Here is a 22,746-nt window from a genome sequence, read left to right on the forward strand (position 1 = left end):
AAGAAATTTTTTTGGAGCAATAATACTCTTCTGAAAGTTCCTGAGCTTAATTGACCAAGTTGATCTTTTTTCCCAGCCTGTTACATTTATTGAAAGCTGTCCTTTTTTTGGATCCACGTCAAGCTCTAAAACATTCAACTGACTTCCTATAGTTGGGTGTCATTCCAAGTTGAGTTAGGGCTGTATAGTTACACAATTTCACTTTCTGCAACATTGAAGACATGACAGTTGCACATTTTTGATGAAGAGAAGGCCTTTAAAGTTTCTTGATCTTGTAGTAGTTGTAAAGCAGTGTTTTCTCTCTCAAGTTTTAATAAAGAAAACATTGTTTCCTGACTAAAATCTTCACAAACGACAGAAGAGACCATATCTGATCCATTTGCATTTAATATGGAAAAAGTAGTGCTTTTTCAGTTTTCTGGTAAAGAGTTGTTACATCTGGTGACTCTTGCAGATGCAATCTCTCTAATGTATTTTTCTCCAAATGTCTTGAATGGTGGGCTCACTGTAGCTTTGTGTACTCTAATCCTGTAGTTCTTAGTATAAAATTAAGAAATTGGTGAGTATTTCAAAGGTCTCTAATATGCTCTTTAGTGTCTCAACACTTTTTTTTCTAAACTAACGTTATGGAATGTGGAATCAGTTCTTGAATATAATTTAATATTTTTAAACAAAGCCTTTTTTTTGAACTTATAGAATGGTCGAGTGAGATGTGGCTTTTAAAGTTAACATCGCAAACATTTATTGCATAGGCATTACAAAAGTTATCTCCATTAGTCTGTGTACTCCTAGCATTACTGATTATCACAGTTCCCAGGCTAACTGCACCTCTGACTGCTTTTGGTCTCCTTGAGTGCACCTCCTCAGGCTGGATAGAATCATGAGATTTCTCAGGATAGAATCATGAAATTTCTCCCACTCTTGTACTGGGTTCTGGGTGTAGCCCTCTGGGTATCAGTTGTGATTACCTTGACTGGTCTGATGTTGGCCCAGCACCTAAAATCTGTTGCCTCTGGCAGCAATGACAGTGGTAACTAGTGACCAAACAGCCTTCCTAAAGTAAAATATTATTTACTTGGAACAAAACTATCTCTGTGAAAACATTTTAATACAATAAACATTCTACGTGCATGCTTGCTTCTTTCTAAGGCTTACCATTCCCTGGAACTGGGGAAGGCTCAGGCTAGTTTACACTTCTGCAGGACATGTGGCTGTCTGAGGTCACTGACAACTTCCTAGCCAGCTCCTGGCAATCACCCCGCCTCTTGTCAGAGGGCTTTTAGCTGTTCAGTATCCTCTTGATCTCCAGGCTACCAGCCTGGAAATATTAAGACTTGTTTATTTGCTGGAGATAAAATATAGGATTGTGGAAGTTGGTAGTTTCACCCGTTGTCTTCCAAGTGTGTGCTGCAACAGTCTTATCTTACAGGTTTCAGAGTGGTAGCCGTGTTAATCTGTATCAGCAAAAATAATGAGGAGTCCTTGTGGCACCTTATGCACAAATAAATTTGTTAGTCTCTAAGTTTTTGTGGGTTAGAATCCACTTCATCAGATGCATGGAGTGAAAATACATGAAAGAATAGGTTCTAACCCACGAAAGCTTATGCCCAAATAAATGTTAGTCTCCACGGTGCCACAAGGACTCCTCATTATTCTTGTCTGAGGAGCAATTGATTTGCCTCCCTAAACAGTCCCCATTGCATTCAAGCATTATAGGTGAATAATAAACATATTGGGGCAGTAGAATAAGTTAGTCTATTTCAGTAACTAGGTTACAGATCTGATTTTAGACTATTTAAAAGCATCTCCATGTCATCACACTTCATTTCAGATTTATTTTGAGGAGGAGTCTCATCTTTGACTCACTGTTAGATATAATTATTCTGATCTAGGAAAGGGCTGTACTTTGTACAGGTCACACCAGACTCGCAAAGCTACATGCAATGTAACTGCAGTCAACTACCTATTACTGATAGGGATTGAGCCAAGAAACACAGGTAATTGAATGGTGGAAGCTAATTCAGTTTGCCTTTTTTCCTTTAAGCAATAGCTTTATACAGTTATTTCTGTGTACATCAGCAAGCATACACAAAGCAGCTTCAGGAAGGTATCTTTTCTATAAGTAGTTTTCATTTCTAAGTTAGCATGTTAAATAATAGAATTTAAGATTTAAATGTTACAAATTTGCATGTGATTTAAGCTAATATATATGCACATCAAATTTAAAAGTAATAAAAGTACATTTTTATCACATATGTAATTTACATCTAATGTCTACCTTATTACTCTGTATACTGAAACTATAAAAATAGTGCCTCCTCCCTGTTAGTTTGGGTATGCAAAGATTAGCAAAAAGTTGAGCTGTGTGCATGCATGTATGAAGTGTTCTTATATATCATTGGTTCTCAACCTGTGGCCCGCGGGCCACTTGCAGCCCAATTAGCACACAGCTGCAGTCCATGTGACCTCATGGACATACAAGTAGTGTTTATATATATTGTGTGGATGCCGCTCATGTAACACAGTGAGAGCTGCATATGCAGTCCACAATGGTAAATAGGTTGAGAACCACTATTATATATGAACACACATGACCGCAGTAAGCTGGAGTTGGGAGTAGCAGGAAGTTCTGCTCAGGGAACCCAACCTTCAGACAGCAAAGATGATCCATTGAAGAGCATAAGGAGGATTTGTTTACAAATGTCTAAGGCTGTGTGTCTGTCATGAAGGTCACGGAAGTAACAGATTCCATGACTTCTGCAGGGGCTGGTGCTGGCTCAGGGGCCGCCTGAGCTGGGCAGGCTCTGGGCCAGCAGCAGCAGTTCGGGTGTGTGGGAGGGGGCTCAGTGCTAGAGCTGGGGGTTGGAGTGTGGGGCGTGAGGGCTCTGGCTGGGGGTGTGGGCTTTGGGGTGGGGCTGGGGATGAGGGGTTTGGGGTGTGGCAGGGGTCCTGGGACCACAGGGTTGAGGTGTGTGTGTGTGCGTGTGTGTGTGTGCAGCGGGGGGAAGATGAGGGCTCTGGCTCAGGGTGTGGGCTCTGGGGTGCAGGCTGCCCAGGGGCTGCTGTGGGGAGAGAGGACTCCACCTAGCCCCCTCTCATTGCAGCAGCCCGGGGCTGGGGGGGAGGTGCATCTGTGCAGTCTTTGATAGACTGCTATATGGCTGTGCAGCTTAGAGGGAACTGGGGAGAAGAGGGGAGTTGGCTTCTTACGTGGAGACCGATGCTGGAGACTACAGATCCCAATATTTTGTATTTCTCTGGGACTAACAGGTCTAATCTTCTGGTTCGTTTGGAGTGCGGTAAAACATTCAATACATATGTTTGAGTAGATGAACGTGAAGGCATGTGAGGGGACATGTGGAATAGAGAGAGTCTATAACAAGTTAAAAAGTGAAGTGTTGAGAGATTTGAGAGTGAAAAGTGGAGGGAAAAAATAGCTCCAAAGTAGACAATACAGGAAGATGGGGGTGGTGGGGGGTGGGAGGGGCAAGACAGAGAAAGAAAAGAAGAAAGAGATTCTAAGGAGAAGAGAGGGGGAGAGATTCCAAGATCTGTTTCAGGAAAGAAGGGAATAGAGGAGTTAAGCCAGGATGGAAAAGGGAGGATAACAAAGATGAGAAATAAGTTACACTTTTAAGTTAATAAATTAGAAGTTTGACAGCATTAAATACAGTATACAACAGTGATTCTCAAATTTTTGTACTGGTGACCCCTTTCACATAGCAAGCCTCTGAGTGCAACCCCCCTTTCTTATATAAAAAAGTGTTTTTTAATTTGTAACACCATTGTAAATGCTGGAAGCAAAGCGGGATTTGGGGTGTACATCTCACAACCATCCTATGTAACAACCTTGTGACCCCCTGAGAGGTCCCAACCCCCAGTTTGAGAACCCCTGAAGAAATGGTGCACAATTTTATTCCTTTAAATTACAAGGGTCTTGACTGCTTAGATATTTTGCATCCTGGCCAGTAGGCACAGTTCTTGGGCCAACTAGGAGAGTCAGGTAAATTTCCAGACCTTGGTAATGCATACAAATGATGGGAAATCCTTAATAGGTTCTAAATTGGGCTGGCTAGAAACACACGCATTCTGTTTTTGTGAAAAACTTTGAAATTTTTACATTTGTTTCCATTCTGATGAAATTTTTGAGAGCTTGAGCCACTCTAGAATAGCCAGTAGCCTGTGCTTAAAGCTGTCATTTGGGAAGTGGAGGACTCAATTCCAGGTCCCTGCTCCAAATGCATGGAAGAGGCTGTAATGTACATGTACAGACTTACACATTTTAAAATGTTCATGAAATTCTAAAATAATGAACCAACTTTAATCAAACTTGGATTCTTCCTCCATCCTATGAGGAATATGAAATCAAATTTGACATCGACATCATCCCTCATTGTCTTAAGCAAAAGGTCACCTAGAAGATGTGGAAAAAAGTCTCCTGTGTATTTTTCCCACCATCTCTGGCTTCTGTAACTCAAATTATTTAAAATGTTTTGCTAGAACTGGATAAATATTTCACTTTTTGGCTGAGATCAGACACTGGAAACTTTCAGCCCAAATTAATTCTTTCAAAATTGTTTTTAGTCCAAAGTATCTGTGTTCCCCAGTCTTAAGCTACCATATCCCCCTGATTATACAAAAGTTTTGTCCCCTTCCCCCCCACCAAGATGCTTGATTTTACAAAAGTTTTGTTGTAATAGCCTAAGAAAAACTTTGAACCCCAGCACAATAAAGATGCTTATTGGCAAACATATTTAATTCTTAATGTGGAACTCCTGCATCTAAAATGAGTTGGTATTAAGAATCATTTTTCTTAATTTTATCCAGATTTTCTGCCTGTCAAAGGCATATGCTCTCATTGAGTTCCGACTAGGTGATGAATTTTGTGTTAACTGGCAAACATAAAATGCTTTTTTTTTTAAAGTGAGCTTGTTTTTAACTGCAAACTTTTATTTGCAGCGTAACTCTACTTGATCTTGCACAAACTTACCAGAAATATTTCTTCAGACAGATTAAAATATGAGAAGCTTTAGCACAAACAACCTTTTTTAATATAAATGATTAAAAAGAGTGGTTTACTGTTTGACTCCGACAGATTTATTGATTATATGGTCATTGGAATGAATTTGCAGTAAGGAATAGTTTTGGTCTGACAATTATATTTTATAATTTCCTGCTGGATATCTAGCAACATATTGGTGATTGATACTTGAAAATTGGATTTTTGGTGCAATCCAGAGTTAACATTGGCTAACTATAATGCTTAGGGAAGAGACATTCTGAGTAAAGTGAAGGAGAAAAAAGGGAACAGTTAGAAAAGAGGAAAAAATAATGGTAACTAAAGATATTTGCCCTTGTCATTCAGACTAGAAATATTGTTTTCTGAAAAGCCATTTTGAATGTTGATATGCAGAAGTATTTGTGGGGAGGGATAAGTAACCTTAAGGGTGGTAGGAAAGGAATGTGTACATGACCTTTACTTCTAAATATTGACTTTTTCTCTTCTCCCCTCCTCCCCACTTCTATGGATGGATAAAGCCTGATATAAATTTAGTTGTTAGACGCACAGACATTGGAGTCTCCTTATTTGGCTATGTTTGAAATTTATTTTAATGGTCTCTGTCCCTATCTAAATGCTAATACATCCTGTGGATTTTAAGGACAGTGCATCACAATGTGACACCTGTTTGTGTGCAATTTACTTAATGGAAGTCTAATTTCAGCAGGAAAGCTTTTGTTGCAACATACTTTCAACCATATTCAATCAAATATCCCTTTGGAGTCTATAGAAAGGTTTCCATGGTACCTAATACTTACTTAGCTGACACACAGCTGTGGAATACCAGCACTGGCTTTCTGTTCTGTTTCCTTGCTTGTGTAGACATTGAACCTATGATGGTATAATGGTACTGGCTACTACTGATACTTCTCTGATGGAGGGTATCTAAAAAACAAAAAAAACGAACTATCAGTGCAGGCATACCAAATCCAGATACATGTTATGGCAAATACTTGTAGAATGATGGGGGAGGGGATCGGGGGAAACTTGCATCAACCATTTGAAGCTAGTAATTCTGCTCCCAGAACTAAAAGATTGTGTATCAGTTTTATGCATTTTGATACGCTTTGCAACTTTTTATTTAGTAATCATTTTGTTGCAGGATACATATGGACAAAGCAGTGAATGCACCACATTGGCAGGAGCCGATGTGCTTTTGTGAGGGTTTTTTCTGTACTTTTTGAAATGCTTTAGCTATAGAATATCTCTTTGATCAGTGTATTAGTAGGGAATTAATGCTTTGGAAAGGTCCAAGACCAACATCCCTGGATAGTGAATGGTTCTGTTTGGTAACAGAACAACTATGAGAATATAGGATTTGCCATAGTAGACTGGGGGTGTCTAACAGTAGACAGTACTAGATGTTTCAGAAGGAAGTGCATTGGACAGTTATGAAATAAACTGTCAAGGGGGGAGGGTTCTTCCTAACTCCTGTCCATCAGGGATTGTCTACGCTACAGCTGGAAGGGTGTTTCCCAGCATGGGTAGACAGACATGCTAGCTCTGCTCCAACTAGTATGCTGAGTACAGCATTGTGGCCATAGTGATACAAGCGGCAGCTCAGGTGAGCCATCTGGGTACAAACTCCCCCAATGTTATGGGTATGTACTTAAATAGTTAGCTGATGCTGCTGTGACCACGCTGCTATTTTTAGCACACTAGCTTGAGTGTGTCTGTCTGCTCATGCTGGGAAGTCAGTCCCAGTTTTTGTGTAGATGTACCCATAGTGCTTGAAACCATGAAGCTGAAGGATTTGTCTGTGTTGGGTGATACCATAGTAAAAGGAGGCAGTGCTTGATGGGAGGTAAGAATCTAAGTCCCTGTCAAGTTCTTATGGGAGTCCACAAGGAAGACGGCAGGACAGATGAACCCAGTTCTGTAGTTGCTGGTCTGGTTGATGTTGGCAGCTGTTGCTGTGGAGCTTCATGGATTTCAAGGCCAGAAGGGAGAATTATGATCATCTGCTCTAACCTCCTGTATAACACAGGCCATAGAACTGCCTGAATTACTTCCGATTTGAACTAAAATATGTCTCTAGAAAACAAATCCATTCTTGACTTAAAAGTGGCCAGTGATAGAGAATCGGTAAATTGTTTGTGGTTAACTGTCCTCACTGTTAAAAATGTACACCTTATTTCTAGTCTCAATTTATGTAGCTTCAACTTCCAGCTATTAGATCTTATTAAACCTTTGTCTGCTAGACCAAAGATCCCAAAAAGACTCTCGGAAAGACTGTTTTGTGGTGACTGTCTTGAAAGAGAATTATTTCTTATAAAGCGTTTCCTATGTGAAGGTCATTGGTACTGGTATATGGCACAGTATCCCTTAGGATAAAATTTATCTAGTGTAATAGGATATTTTATTTGTAATTGTTTGTATTTAGTAGTTCATTATGGCCCAAATGCACCAACAGATGGCCAATCCAATTTTAAGCCACTACTCCATGAGATTAGAAAAGGTGGTAAAATACAACATTACATTATGACTACAGCAAAATGTTTGAAATCGCATAAGCAGCAGATAGTTTGAGGAAAGGGTTGACAAGTGACAACCACATCCTGTATGGCTGCATGATTTGTTATGAAGATAGCCAAAGTATGTTAACTGACTGGAAACCAATAAATGTCAATGATGGAAATTCATCTCTGTAGTAACTACCAGCTCTAGTGAAGTAACAACAGGGATGAACTGGGCCGTATGTGTCACAGGATATGTCCAATTCTTTTGTGTAGTTACTTTGCATTTTTGGCTGTCATGGGATGTAACTGTGCTTAAAGAGATCTGCAAAATATCACCCCTATCTCAACAAGTTGAGAATTTGACATATTTGAATGAGATCCTTATTCAACTGCGTTGTTGTTCTTTCAGCAATCAGTCAGCATTACAACAGAGGAGAGGCAGACTCAGCTTACGCAAGTAATGAGATTTATGCAAAACACACAAAACCTTCTGAAGGTAAAATGAAAGTTACAGACAGTATACGATATAGATTTTTGGTTTGAATTTAGATTTAGAAATATAATGGGGGTGGGGGGAAGCAGGCCACCTGCAGCCAGCCATTTCCTTTTCTTCCTTCACCCCCCCGCACTCTGAAGACTTTTGCAGGAGTAAGCAGATGCCATATTGTGTGTTCAATGTTATATTTGAAGTCATAAAGCATTTGACATCACATCTGGTTGCTGTGGAAATGATGTGTCACAAGTAGAAAATGAGTACTTCAGTTAGGGAATAAACGATAGAAGGAGATGTGGTGTTGTCTTTTTGAAGGCACATGGTTATGGTAATCAGAAGTGAAGTGTGAGAATCGCAGGTAATGGTTCTATCATGAATTTTGTATATAGTGCCTTTCATCCTAAAAGATCGAAAAGAACAGAATGAATTGCAGATTCTGCCACTGAAAACAGCCTGTCCTGGAATTGAGTATGGCTGATAATTTTAAGTTGTCTGAAGTACAAATTCTTTATAACGTAACTTATAATTTTTCAGAAAAAAGAAACTATTCTATATGTAAACATTGTGTGATAGAAATGAATGATTTGGACTGTTTTGTTCTCCAGTGATCTCCATATGTCTCTGAACCTTTGATTTCAGAAGAATCATTTATACCTAACTCAAGATCAGTTTAGAAATCCAAAGTATTTAGTTCATGTAACATGACCATTGATGCCTCCTGAGCATGCAGCGTGTGGCAGCTTTGATAGGGGGATGGGAAATCAGGCAGCATATAGTCATGCATAAACAATTCAAGGGGAATCTAAACCCGCTAATAGAGGCATGCTCTGCTTTAACAGTAAATCTTTGTACAGTCGGCACGCTATCTTGATAAGTGTGTGACCTGCCATAGAATGTCAGTTAACTGCTGTCAAGCAGATTGTTTTGTACTGGAGACGGCAAACTGAATTAAGGTTAGGAAAACAAAAAGATATTCTATTATCTGCTGCCTTTAACTAACAGAAGATTGTAGACATGAAAAAAGGAATATACCACTGTTCGAAACCTGTACTTAAAATGCACTGGTAACTGAGAGTGTTCTTCAAGTTGGTCAGTTAGTCTTAGGAGACTCCTTGACACACAATGGTTAGCACAGAAAGTCTTCATAACTGCTTGGCAGCAATTCGCTTGTTATGATGGCAAAAATAAACAAAATCTGTTTCCTCTTAATGGAATGGCATAAATCAGATTACTGTTTTAAAGCAGTATTCCAATGTATTTTTTTGAAAATGTTACTATTAAATGTCAACTTCTCAGAATGTAGTGACTTAGCTGACAGAGCAATTGATATACCATGTCAGATCATTTAGTCCAGGAGGATACTGTGTCTGCCAATGATAGCATCATGTGCTTCAGAGAAGGCCCAACAAATCCTGTGGTCAAGGATCATGGGAAAACCTGTAGACTTCTTCCTAATCCTCAACAGTTAATGATTGGTTCATGTCTTGGAACATGGGGGCGGGTGTAGTTATATCCCTTCTGATTTTTCTGTCTAGTATAACTGGCTGATCTTTTTAATCATACTAAGCTCTGGTCTCCATCATATCTTGTGGCAATGAGTTCCATTGGCATTGCTTATTTAAGTGTTGCCTTATATAACTTGTTTTTCAATTTCCTAGAATGACCCCTTGTTTTTGTAATACAAGAGAAGTTAAATGTGTTGAATGAGACAAGAATTATTTTGTGTACCTCCTATTATGCTTCCTCACTACACTGAACGGCTGCAGTCTTTTTTCAATCTCTTCATATGGGAGTTTTTCCTTGTCTCCTTTGCCACCTTTCTTTGGATCTCTTCTGTTTTTGTTCCTTTTTGAGATAGGGTAGACAGAACTGCAGAGAGTATTCCAAATGAAGGTGTACAATCAGCTTCTATAAAACATATTTCCTGTATTCCCCATCCCTATTCCTCATGCATCCCAACACTTGAGCTGTCTCCAATAAAACACCCAAATGTTTCTTCTGAAGAGTTATAGTTAATTCAGAACCCCGCCATTTGCATTAGTGCAGTCTGTTTTTTTTGTTCCACTTTGCCTTGATAGTCCTGATTGACTTTTATGCCTAAATTGTTGGGTCGTCCTGAAGTTCTGTAGAGTTTTCTGTAGTCTTCACTAAGCTAAATAATTTTGTGTCATCTGTGTATTTTTCACATTAATGTTCATTCATCCACTTGTCTGGATCAGTAATAAGATACTACTGGTCCCGGAATATATCCTTGTGGTACCCCAGTATTAACCCTTTGTCATAATGAAAGTTGATCACTTATTCCTACTGATTTTCTGTTTTACCCACTTCCTAATTCATGATATTTTTACTTGTCATCTGATGCATACATAGTTCCTTGAGTAACATCTTGTGCGGGATTCTTAACCAAGACTTTTTTGAAAGTCCAAATAAACTATATTTGATCTGCTATTTTGTGAAACATTTAAAGATTTCTAATGGATCATAGAGAAACGTTTTTTCTTTACAGAAACCATGCTATCTTGTCCTAAAAATCATTTTTCTCAAGGTGTTTTATAATTACTTGGTAACTGTCTTTTCAAACAACGTATCTGCAATGGAACTAAGTTTTATTGGTCTGTAATTCCCACAATATCTCCTAGTACCTTTTGAAAAAAAGATAGGCACTGGAACAATATTTACAACTTTTCAGTCCTCTCTGGCATATTAGGTGATCTGTTTTATTTTTAAAGTTCCTCCACATGTTCGCTGTCTGTTTGCGGACTTTGTTATCCCTCACCAAATTTATTCAACAATCTCCTCTTTGGCATACCAGTCTCCAATAGCACTTTATCTTTCTTAATCAGAGTAAGATTGAGATAGGTATCTCACCAATATCTCTTACAGTGAAGGTTGATGTAAAGAAATAATTTATCTTTATCTTTATCTTCCTTAATTCAGTTAATCCAAAGAAACCACTAGTCGTCTTATGCTTAATTTCATATGTTTTATCTTTTTAGCTTTTTGCTCTTCAAATCTTTTAGCCCTCCTAATACCAGTACTTCCTCCTTGCCATAGTTTTGTGCTCTTTTCTGTTGAATTTGTTAGATTGGATTTTCGTTTTCTGAAGGATATTTGTTTTTGGCTCAAATAACCGCAAGGATTTTCTCTACTTAAGGGTGTTAGTACAGCATCATGGCCAAATAAGGTTTTGTTTTGTTTTTTGTTTTGTTTTTCCTTTTAAATCCGTATACTTGCCTACCCAAATTCTTCTCCTATAGATCATGTTTACTTGTATACTTCACTGTAAAATAGCTCTAAAACACAAAGTTTAAAAAATAAACCCTGCAATACCATAACTGATTACTGTAAATGTATGTGGGAAAGAGATTATTGGTAGAGGCAGGGGCTTTAATATAGGCTGTCGCAGAATTTGAGTTGAGAAGACCATAAAACAGAATACGCATGGCTTCAAATAATGAGATAAACCGAATAGGGCAGCGGTTCTCAAACTTGGGGTCGGGAGCCCTCAGGAGCCGCGAGCTGTCAGCCTCCACCGCAAACCCCACTTTGCCTCCAGCATTTATATTGGTGTTTAAATATATAAGTGTTCTTAATTTATACGGGGGTCACACTCAGAGGCTTGCTATGTGAAAGGGGTCACCAGTACAAAAGTTTGAGAATCCCTGGAATAGGGTGTTTTTGGCATGTAGGCCACATCGGGGTTCCGAAACTGTATGGAGGGCCGGGTGTAGTGTATTAAATTGCTCCCTGAGGAATGTGCTACTTATGGTGTACTACTTACAGCTGCAGGTCCTGGTGCTCTGAGCGGCACGGTAAGGGGGTGGGGAGCGGGAGGGTTGGATAAGGGGCAGAGGGTTCTGGGGGGCAGTCGGGACAGGGAACAGGGGCAGTTGGATAGGTGTGGGAATCCCGGGGGGCCTGTCGGGGATGGGGTGTAGATAGGGGTCGGGGCAGTCTGGGGACAGGGAGTAGGGAGGGTTGGATAGGGGGTGGGGTCCAGGTTGGGGTGGGGGGTCCTGGGAGGAGGCAGTCAGAGGACAGGGAGCGGGGTGGGGGGGTTGGATGGGTTGGGGGTTCTGAGGGGAGCAGTCAGGGGGCAGGAAGTGGGAGGGGCGGATGGGGGTGGAGGGCCAGGGTGTTTGGGGAGGTGTGGTGTATTAAATTGCTCCCCATAAGAATGTGATGCTTACTGTGTACTACTTACTGCTGCCAGTCCTGGTGCTTAGTAAGTAGCACATTCCTATGGGGAGCAATTTAATACACTACACCCTGGTGGCTCTTGCAACCATGCTGGTGCTGCATAGCAGGAGCTCACAGCCCCACTGCCCACAGTACAGCTGGCATGGCAAGCTGAGGCTGTGGGGGAGGGGCAGGGGGCTAGCCTCCCAAGCCGGGAGCTCGAGGGCCGGGCAGGACAGTCCCATGGGCTGGATGTGGCCCACGGGCCATAGTTTGCCCACTTGTGGTTTAGAATCTTCAATGCTCTTTTAAGAAAACACTTTGCACTTTAGTGAAGCCCATTTTAAGCATCAGAAATCAGTTTGATAGCAGAGGAGGTTTTAAAATAGAATGGAATTGTACTGAACACTTTGATGTGCTTTTGAAGTGATTGCTTAAGAAAGGTTGCTGTTAGAAGTACTTGGATAAAGTCTCTTGTGTCTATTAAATCTTAACTGTTGGGTATATTAGCTTAGTCCCTGAATTTATTAGCAGAAGTTTTAAATTATTCCACTAACCTAAAAATAGTGCTAAATTTCTATTCTTTGGTAACATCTGAAGAGGTTAATGTCAATAACTTGTACTTGTACATAAAGTATTCCCTGAATGTGTTTTGAAATTTTTGTGTTGGCGGGTTTTTTTTAAGCTTCACAATGAAGATGATCCTCCAGAGTCAACTGTTGAAGAGCCATCCACTTCGACAGAGACTGCACAAAATTCTCAACCAGCAGCTTTATCTGAAGCAGATGTTTCTCCTCCACCTTATTGTAGTATTGCTGTAGAAGCAGCTGCAGCCTCAGGTATTTTCCCTTTATTATATAACAGCTCTAGGTAGTATTACTGTTGGAGAAGTACAAAGATCATGAGTCAGCTACTGATTTGGGGGCGTATGATGCAAACTCCCTCCCCCCTCCCCCCCCGCTTACTGTTATCTGATTAAAGGTGACCCACAGATGTATGTTTCTCTTTTTTGTGTGAGTTTTAACCAAAACCCAGGCAACTTTTTAGAATTGTGCTGACTGCCCAAATTACCAGACTCTGCAAGTAGCAAATTATTAGCTCAAGATAGTCCTTCTTTTTTTTTTTTTTTTTTGAAGTTCTGTGTACTTTAATTCCACAGTCCTTCTTTGGCTCTTATTCAGAATAGTCCGCGGGTGTGTAGGATCAAGGCCACAGTGCATACATTTCCCATGTGACTACCATGAATAAATGTTCACGCATATGAAGTATTTGCAAGAGAAGCACCTCTGCTGGCATCATTTAATCAGCTGCAGAATCCTGTTATATGCTGATGGGAAGCCAAGTACTAGACACTTGTTAATATTGCTTGGTTTTGCAATGTATTAATAATTTGTGCATTTGGTATATAAATAAAATGTCATAAAACGAAATTTGTTGTTCACGTTACTTTTTCAAAAGCAATACTTTACATACTAAATTGGCAAAATTGAGCCATTCCAAGAACAAGCAATTGTCTTGCCTCAGTAGACCAGCTGCAGTTTGCAACAGCGCTCTGCAGTTGATGAGATGTGACATGACCAGGATAGGCCTCAGTTCATTTTTTTTTTTTAAACACTAAGAACCTGAAACTCTTCTTTTAGGATGTTTCTTTGCACCCTTCTCTCACCCACTCATATGCAAATTATTGTATCTGATGAATGCTTGCATTTGCTTTTCAGCAGAATGTAATCTTAGTTCCAAACCTCTTCGCCCTTTTGCAGTATCTAGGTCAAACTTTAAATTAACTAGTTTTGAGTTGCAGCAGTAGGCATCTTTAAATTGTGATTCACTCTTTCCTGTTCATTAAAAAATAAAATAAACGAAAAAACTTCTCACAATGTCTGTAAGCACTTATAGGTCAAGTTGCTCTAGAACAAAGAGACTGAAATTTATGACTGGACAGTTTAAATGTCACCAGGCTTGCTGTTACTTTAGTGTGCGTTTTTTAAGATTGCTGTAGTCTATTGTTCTTGTTGATATTTTTCTGGGATACAAAACATGAATCTCATTTTTTGTTTTTAACAGAAACACCTAATGAATTTTACCCTGTACCACCTCCATATAGTGTAGCTACCTCTCTTCCTACTTATGATGAAGCAGAGAAAGCCAAAGCTGCAGCAATGGCAGCTGCTGCAGCAGAAGCTGCCCAAAGAGTAAGTGAAATATCTCTGTAAAAATCTTTTGGAGAATCTGTAAACGAAGTTGATTTTGATAATGTACAGTACTCTAAAGTAGTGTTTAAAAAGCATTTAGGCCCACACTTCAACCTTTTTTTAATAATCATTGTTATCAAGTGATGTCTTTTGGATGCTAAATAGCTTTTAAAATTTAGTTAGATATTTGCAAGACATTCTGAAGATGTGAAGTGCTATAGAACTGTAGAGCATTTCTTTGAAGTACAGCTGTTTGCTAAACACTTTAAAAAGCCACATTCTTGGTTAGATTTTGACTCTATAGCTAGTACATATCTGGAGGGAGGGGAAGATGCAGATTCACTGAGTTAACAATTCCAATTCCTGGGATAGTGCTGTGATATTATGAATGATTTCTGTTAGTAGCAAAGAGGTAACTTAAGTCACAGAAGTATGTTGCTTTTTATTGCTGACAAAAAATAGATAAATTGAAACAAATATTTTTGATCTTTTTAGAGTGTTAAGGGTAATAATGTTGCCCTGGCAACCTTAATTATGGTATTTCCTAACTTTTGAGTGCTTGACTTTTCAACCTTACTGTTTTTTCATGTTGCGTTTTTTGTGTGTAATATTGGTATATGTGTGGTATTCCGCCCTCTCCACCCCCAAGTTTCCCCTCGCTAATTCATTCCTTTTGAAAGTGTAGAGTTTAAATGTCTAATGAAAACCGGGAAAGTGCAGTTAGAATCTAAGTGACATTTTAAAAGTCATTTAAGTGAAAACAGAATATTTAAAATAATTAAATGGTTTGTTTGTCTGTAATAACGTTCTCTTAACACTGTTCTTTAGTTCTTTTGTCTTATGTTTGTTTTACATGCTTAGCACGGCCAGTTTAGGGAGTCTAGGAGTCTGTTTGATGAAATATTCCTCAGTCCACCAGAGGTATGGTACAGTTCTATTTAGTTGAGACATTGCTGTGAATTTTCCTGCTGGTAAATAATGATGGGTTCCCTTACCCACTTCAGAATTATCTTATTGAAGTCTCAGAATTGTTGCATCTGCTAAATACGTGCCATTTTAGAATCTATATTTGAATTCTGCTAATATGTACGTCAACCCTTTTTTCAGGGGATTATAAATCCAATTAAAAAAAAAATATTGTGAAAACCATTTGCGTTTGTATAGAACTGCACCAGCTAACTGTCAAACGGGTTCCTTAAGAATCAGCTTTCTTAATTGACTGACCAGTTTTTCTCAGGGTAGACCCTACCTTCCAGGTTTCAGGTACAAGAAAGTTATAAACCCCTGAAAAACATTCACAATGGAGCTGATGGTAAAACCTTATTCATAGTGGCAATAAGAGGTGCCACTAAAATTGAAGATGCTGGAAAGTTAGTGCCTTTTTGTGTAGAGGATATGCTATCGTATTCGTGATACTTATCCAGATAGTTAATGTATTTTTACCTCCTTAAATGTTGCAATCCTTTAGTTCTGGTCTTAGAAACCAAATCAGTTGTATAGGCACAAGTATATCATAAGATCTGTAACAGTTACAAAAAATGTGTATGAATCTTTCGGGCGGCATAATCCACTATATGAACTGTACAATAAAAGGGGTTAAGTGAATTAAAGCTTTTGTTTAGAGCGCAAAAGACATCAGGAGTTTACAGTTGGGAAGCAGAGACATGTCTTTAATTTTTATAGAATGTTGTTGAATCAACATTATGCGTTCATAGCAGTTTCCACGTATTTGAAAAAAAAAATTTATGAAAAGATATTAAGCAATAATTGGGATTCAGTTCAGGTCACCACATGACCAAAAAATTAAATTCAGAGACCCCATTAAAAACACCAGTAAGAGGCTGGGGGTATTTACTTTTGCAGAAAGACTGAAACATCTAAAACAAAACTATACAAACCAAGATTTTATGTCCAGGGCAAACCTGTATTAGTGGAGGCATGACTACTGGCCTGAAAGGTGTCTTCAATCTGTCATTTCTATGATTATAAAACCTTATGCTGCCAGATGGCTTGTATAATCTGGGGTTACTTAAATTTTACATGCAGCTATAACATCTTGTTCTAAGATTAGTATAAAAGTGCCCAATTGCATTATTTTCAAGGTTATCAGAATTTAATATGAAAATGTTATGACACTGTTAGTACAGCCTGCTCTTGAATTGCACTATTCATACAATAAGAGCCCTCAAATTTTACAAAATAGATGAAAATTATTAGAATTATGTCAATTTCTGCACTCGGATTCCCCAGGAAAGATCTTGATTTCAGTGTGTAGCTTTCCATTCATATGTGGGACCTAGACATGTAAAGATAACAGAAATCTGAGTTTATAATGCTTCCATGGATCTACACAGAACTTTATCATTTAATTAAGATAAGAGGGAAGGTCCTCTCATGGATTGGTAACTGGTTAAAAGACAGGAAACAAAGGGTAGGAATAAATGGTCAGTTTTCAGAATGGAGAGAGTCAAATAGTAGTGTCCCACAGGGGTCTGTACTGGGACCAGTCCTATTCAACAGAATCATAAATGACCTGGAAAAAGGGGTAAACAGTGAAGTGGCAAAATTTGCAGATAATGCAAAACTACTCAAAATAATGAAGTCCCCGGCAGACTGCGAAGAGCTACAAAAGGATCTCTCAAAACTAGGTGACTGGGAAACAAAACGGCAGATAAAACTCATTGTTTATAAAGGAAAAGTAATTCACATTGGAAAACAGAATCCCAACTATACATATAAAATGGTGGGTCTAAATTAGCTGTTATCACTCAAGAAAGATACCTTGGAGTCATTGTGAATAGTTCTCTGAAAACATCCACTCAGTGTGCAGGGCAGTCAAAAAAGCTAACGGAATGTTGGGCATCATTAAGAAAGGGATAGATATTAAGATAGAAAATATCATATTGCCTTTATATAAATCCATGGTACATCCACATCTTGACTACTGCATGCAGATGTGGTTGCCTGATCTCAAAGATATATTGTAATTGGAAAAGTTTCAGAAAAGAGCAACCAAAATGATTAGGGGTATGGATTGGCTTGCGTATTAGGAGAGAGTAATGAAACTGGGACTTTTCAGCTTGGAAACGAGATGGCTAAGGGGGATATGATGGAGGTCTACAAAATCATGACTGGTGTGAAGAAAGTAAATAATGAAATGTTACTTACTCCTTCTCATAACATAAGAACTAGGGGTCACCAAATGAAATTAATTGGCAGCAGGTTTAAAACAAACAAAAGGAAGTATTTCTTCACACAACGCACAGTCAACCTGTAAAACTTTTTGCCAAAGGATGTTGTGAAGGCCAAGACTATAACAGGGTTCAAAAAAGAACTAGATAACTTTATGAATGATAGGTCCATCAATGGCTATTAGCCAGGATGGGCAGGGATGGTGTTCCTAGCCTGTTTGCCAGAAGCTGGGAATCAGCGACAAGGAATAGATCACCTCTGATTACCTGTTCCGTTCATTTCCTCTGGGGCATCTGACATTGGCCATTGTCGGAAGACAGGATACTGGGCTAGATGGATCTTTGGTCTGACCCGGTATGGCTGTTCTTATGTTTGTATATAAAAATATTAGCAAATACTTTTTGCTGTTCAAAAAGTTGTAATGCATCTGTGACGGGTTGGATCACAGAAACCCCCTTGAGAATTGCTATCTGATGTGCTGGGACTGCCTCTGAGCCCGTTTTCCCTAGCAGCTTGAGACTTGAGAACCCTGCCTGGTTCAACCCAGACACGCTAGCCTGCTACAAACACAGACCCAGGTCTCCCACAAGTTGCAGGCTAAACTGAAAACAGCTTAAGAAGTGTTCCTGTCTCCAACACTCACGTACCCAGCTCCCAAAGTGTCCAAACCCCCAATAAATCAGTTTTTTACCCTGTATAAAGTTTATAAAGGGTAAACTCATAAATTGTTTGCCCTGTATAACAGTGATATAGAGAGCGATGCACAGCTGTTGGTGTCCGTGCTCTCCCCCTCCCCGCCCCCTCAGGTATTTAATACATACTCTGGGTTAATTAATAAGTAAAATGTGATTTTTATTAAATACAAAAAGTAGGATTTAAGTGGTTCCAGGTAATAACAGACAGAACAAAGTGAATTACCAAGCAAAATAAAATAAAACCCACAAATCTAAACTTAGTACTGTAGAAAATGACTACAGATGAACATCTCTGAGGGTGAGATTTCCAAGAAGTTTCTTTTACTGACTAGCCTCCTTCTAGTCTGGGTCCAGCAATCACTCACATCCCTGTGGTTACTGTCCTTTGTTCCAGTTTCTTCCAGGTAGCCTCTCCACCCCCAAAAGATCTATTGAGCCAGCTGAAGACAAAATGGAGGGGTCTCCCAGGGGCTTAAATAGACTTTCTCTTGTGGATGGAGACCCCTTCCTCTCTCCTATCCAGAATTCAGCTCCAAGATGGAGTTTTGGAGTCACCTGGGCAAGTCACATGTCTATGCATGACTGAGTTCCTCATTAGCCAGGCTACATTCCTGGGAAAGTTTAGATGTGGATTGGCGTCTCCAAGTTCATTCTTAGCTTAAGTGTTTCTTGATTGGGCACTTACTGAGAATAGTCTTTTCTCAGGAAACTGACCAACTGCTTCACTGAGGCTACTTAAAATTAAACAAGTACATAGCCAGTATTCATAACTTCAAGTACAAAAATAATGCATGCATACAAATAGAATGAATATATTCAGTAGCTCATAACCTTTACAGAGATGTTGTGTGGCATATGTAGCATAACTGGAATGTGTTTTATGTCGTATATACATTCATAAGAATATTCCCATAAAGCGTTATGGGGTGCAGCATCGCAACATCTATGTAGATACACCATGGTGCACTATGGTTAAATAATGAAGAATGTGATTCTCTTTCCACCTTTTCAAAAAATAAATAACTAAAGCAACATTAAAAGAAAAGGAATACCTGTGGCACCTTAGAGACTAACCAATTTATTTGAGCATAAGCTTTCGTGAACTACAGCTCACTTCATCGGATGCATGCAGTGGAAAATACAGTGGGGAGATTTTATGTACACAGACAACATGAAACAATGGGTGTTGCCATGCACACTATAAGGAGAGTGATCAGGTAAGGTGAGCTATTACCAGCAGGAGAGGGAAAAAAACTTTTTGTAGTGATAATCAAGGTTGGCCATTTCCAGCAGTTGACAAGAACATGTGAGGAATAGTGAGGGGTCGGGGGAATAAACACGGGGAAATAGTTTTGCTTTGTGTAATGACATATCCACTCCCAGTCTTTATTCAAGCCTAATTTAATGGTGTCCAGTTTGCAAATTAATTCCAATTCAGCAGTCTCTTGTTGGAGTCTGTTTTTGAAGTTTTTTTGTTGAAGAATTGCCATATTTAGTTCTGTAATCAAGTGACCAGAGAGATTGAAACGTTCTCCAACTGGTTTTATAATTCTTGACGTCTGATTTGGGTAACATTTTTGATTGAAATAAAGAAGAATTCTATTTTGTGCCATCAAAGACTGAGAAAGTAAACTTTGGCACATGAATTTGAGAAATGTGCACATTGTATGAAAACTTTTATGTAATGTAACTTCAATAACATGACTTTTTTTTTTTTTTTTTAAAGCTATATCAGCAGTTGGGCTAAACGTTCAACGCTATATAGGTGCCGAAAGATGCACACAGGCCCCTAGGGCTTGTGCCTAAATGGTGAGCCTATTTGGCATTTACAGAGATGCTACATTCTGCCTAAGTTCTCTAGGGTGCCTAATTTTCCAAGCTATGTTTTCAAAGCAGAGTGATTTTTCTGCGCCGAGGGGTTTTTTTTACCATGAATTTTAAAAAATGGCTTTGGGCACTTAGTGGCCATTAGGAGGCCATTGAAGTGAGCTGTAGCTCACGAAAGCTCATACTCAAATTGGTTAGTCTCTAAGGTGCCACAAGTACTCCTTTTCTTTTTAGTGGCCATTGTGCACGTTGAAGACTACCACCTTTTGCAAATGTGTCCCAGTTGTCTGTCCTTCCTTTTTGTAATAAAACTTACCGGGTAAAAATGAGTGCACCCAACCCTCTGTTAACAGGAGATGCATTAGTCAGATGTCTCATCTATAGATCACATAATGTTAATTTAAAACACTTTTAAAAAAAAAAAGTGTGTTTTAGATATCATGGAAGATACAAAGCAAAGGTTAGAACAGCATCCGGGAAGTATTTTTGATCACAGAATATCAGGGTTGGAAGGGACCTCAAGAGGTCATCTAGTCCAACCCCCTGCTCAAAGCAGCACCAATTCCCAACTAAATCATCCCAGCCGGGGCTTTGTCAAGCCTGATCTTAAAAACTTCAAAGGAAGGAGATCATACCCTCTGAAATATTACTTCATTTGTAAAATTGATAAGTTTATATTTTGCTGTAGATAAGAACAGTAAATAAGCAAATTAATTTTGCTAGTTTGGTATTAATGTCTGTTTTCCCCTTAATGTAGATGAACTAAAATAATATTCGGGCTGATGGGTGGGGGGAGAGACTCTTTAAGAAGCTACAGGAATTTATATTTTCTCTCCTGACCATTATGCTATTTTCAGCTAGAGGAAGCTTGTCTTGCCACTGTTAAACAACTGCATCATTATTTTTAGCTTTGCATCACTTTTTATTCACTTAGCCTTAAGTACAAATCTTAAATACTCATTTTCAAACCTTCTATTAAAATTCCTCTAACCAGATAATACAGATTTCACGTGTATGGACAAGAATTTTATTGTGTGAAAGTTGCTGTTTCTAGTTTAGCATTTGAGATTGGACCTGGAATAAGATCAAATAACAGTGAAAGGGTCAGTGTTTGGGTGCCCAAAGTTACATGAAGTGACTTTAAAATATGTATATTTTCTGTACTTTAAAGAGGACTGTTGTGTACTGTTCTTTTATTCAGTTACAACTTTGCAGTTTTGCCATGTACATTAATAATTATCAAATTAAATGAATATTTTTTTCTTACTGTATCATTACACCTACAGTTCTAAGACATATGCCAAACTGTGTATACATTTTATCTCTTATCAAAATCAAAGATTGAGAAGAGACATTTAAATCATTAAAACAAAGCAAGGATTAGGGATTTCAGTGTTTTAACATGAATTTTGTGGATCATTATCTTGTAGGTGTCTCCTTGTATGTGACTTGACTTCTTAAAGAAGTTAGAAAATAAACTGACAGGTTTCAGAGTAGCAGCTGTGTTAGTCTATATCCGCAAAAAGAAAGTTTAGCTTCTTAAGAAACTAGGTACTTCACTGTGTGCTATATTAAACTGATTTTTCTTTTTCCAGGTACTTAAATTTAGAAGCTTAAAAGATGGAACTTACCTTAGTTTAGCTACTTTGGTAGTGTAAAATGTTCTGTCAGTTGTCCCCCTTCTATCCCAACAACTGAAAACTATATGAAGATTTCACTTTAAAAAGATGAATTAAAATAGTTTCTTGCTTCTAGTATATAAATAAATATCTTAATACGTATTATGTCTTAGATTTTTGTAGGTCACACAACCTGTACAAATACAAACTTATTGCTAGTGCTGGGATCTGAGGCTTCCAATAGACCCTTAAAATCCAGTCTTCTGCGGTATTTAAATGTGATTGAACTGTCGTTACATAAAAACTGTTTGGAAATAAGGAGCTAAAATGGTGGTCACAGCTATGGGAATTATTTTAAAATGTCTCTACAGTAGACATCCTTGTGTATGGTTTATAAAGTATGTTGTGATGAAAGATGACATTTTACTTAAACAAAAAACAACACCAACAAACAAAACCAGAAACCTCAGTGAATTTTGTGGTTCTGAAAATGTGGTGATCCCTTGAACTTTAGTAAGTCAAGGATTTCTAATATGGTAAATATTAGTCAACATACAGAATGTGAATTCCGTGGCAACTTAGTGATATCCTCTCAAGTTGGAAGAAAATAATTACGTGATATATGAGGATAAATGGCACAAACAGTGAAAATGGATATTAGCTATTATGTCTACATATTTGGTTGACAAGTACACTGAAATTATTTTCTTCTGTTTATAGTGAGTACATGAATAGGGTATGTTAAAATACATTGGGCTAAATTCATCCATGGTATAACTTAACTACTGAAGACAGTGGAATTACATTGAGGATGGATTTTTTTTCTGCTCGGTGTTGAACATAATTTTTTGTCTCAAATAATGGTCTGTAGCTCAATTTAAATTGAATATTATTATTTCCTATGTACATGTTCCAGTTTCTTTCTCCAAAGTTCATTTGAGTTTCACTGATAACTGGGCTTTATCATAGTAAAACAATAAACTTCATTTTTCTGTAGCTTAATAGATTTAATAGTATTTTGTTCTTTT

General features: G+C 38.4%; 1 protein-coding gene across 5 annotated transcripts in view; it reads left to right on the forward strand.

Annotated features, from left to right (window-relative positions):
- Positions 1–22,746, forward strand: part of NDFIP2 (Nedd4 family interacting protein 2) — a 65,956-nt gene that overhangs the window by 12,775 nt on the left and 30,435 nt on the right. For 3 of the 5 annotated variants that reach the window (XR_012159337.1, XM_073347439.1, XM_073347428.1), the window contains exons 2-5: positions 7,928–8,014; positions 12,879–13,032; positions 14,258–14,385; positions 15,247–15,306. Coding sequence is in view for 4 of the 5 variants with exons in the window: in XM_073347439.1 (XP_073203540.1) it covers positions 7,928–8,014; positions 12,879–13,032; positions 14,258–14,385; positions 15,247–15,306 (429 nt within the window). In the remaining variant the exon portion in view is untranslated. The remainder of the gene's footprint in view (positions 1–7,927; positions 8,015–12,878; positions 13,033–14,257; positions 14,386–15,246; positions 15,307–22,746) is intronic. The other 2 variants (XM_073347451.1, XM_073347460.1) reach the window with 2 other exon arrangements.

Source organism: Lepidochelys kempii, chromosome 1, assembly GCF_965140265.1.
Source record: "Lepidochelys kempii isolate rLepKem1 chromosome 1, rLepKem1.hap2, whole genome shotgun sequence".
Taxonomy (NCBI): Eukaryota; Metazoa; Chordata; order Testudines; family Cheloniidae; genus Lepidochelys; species Lepidochelys kempii.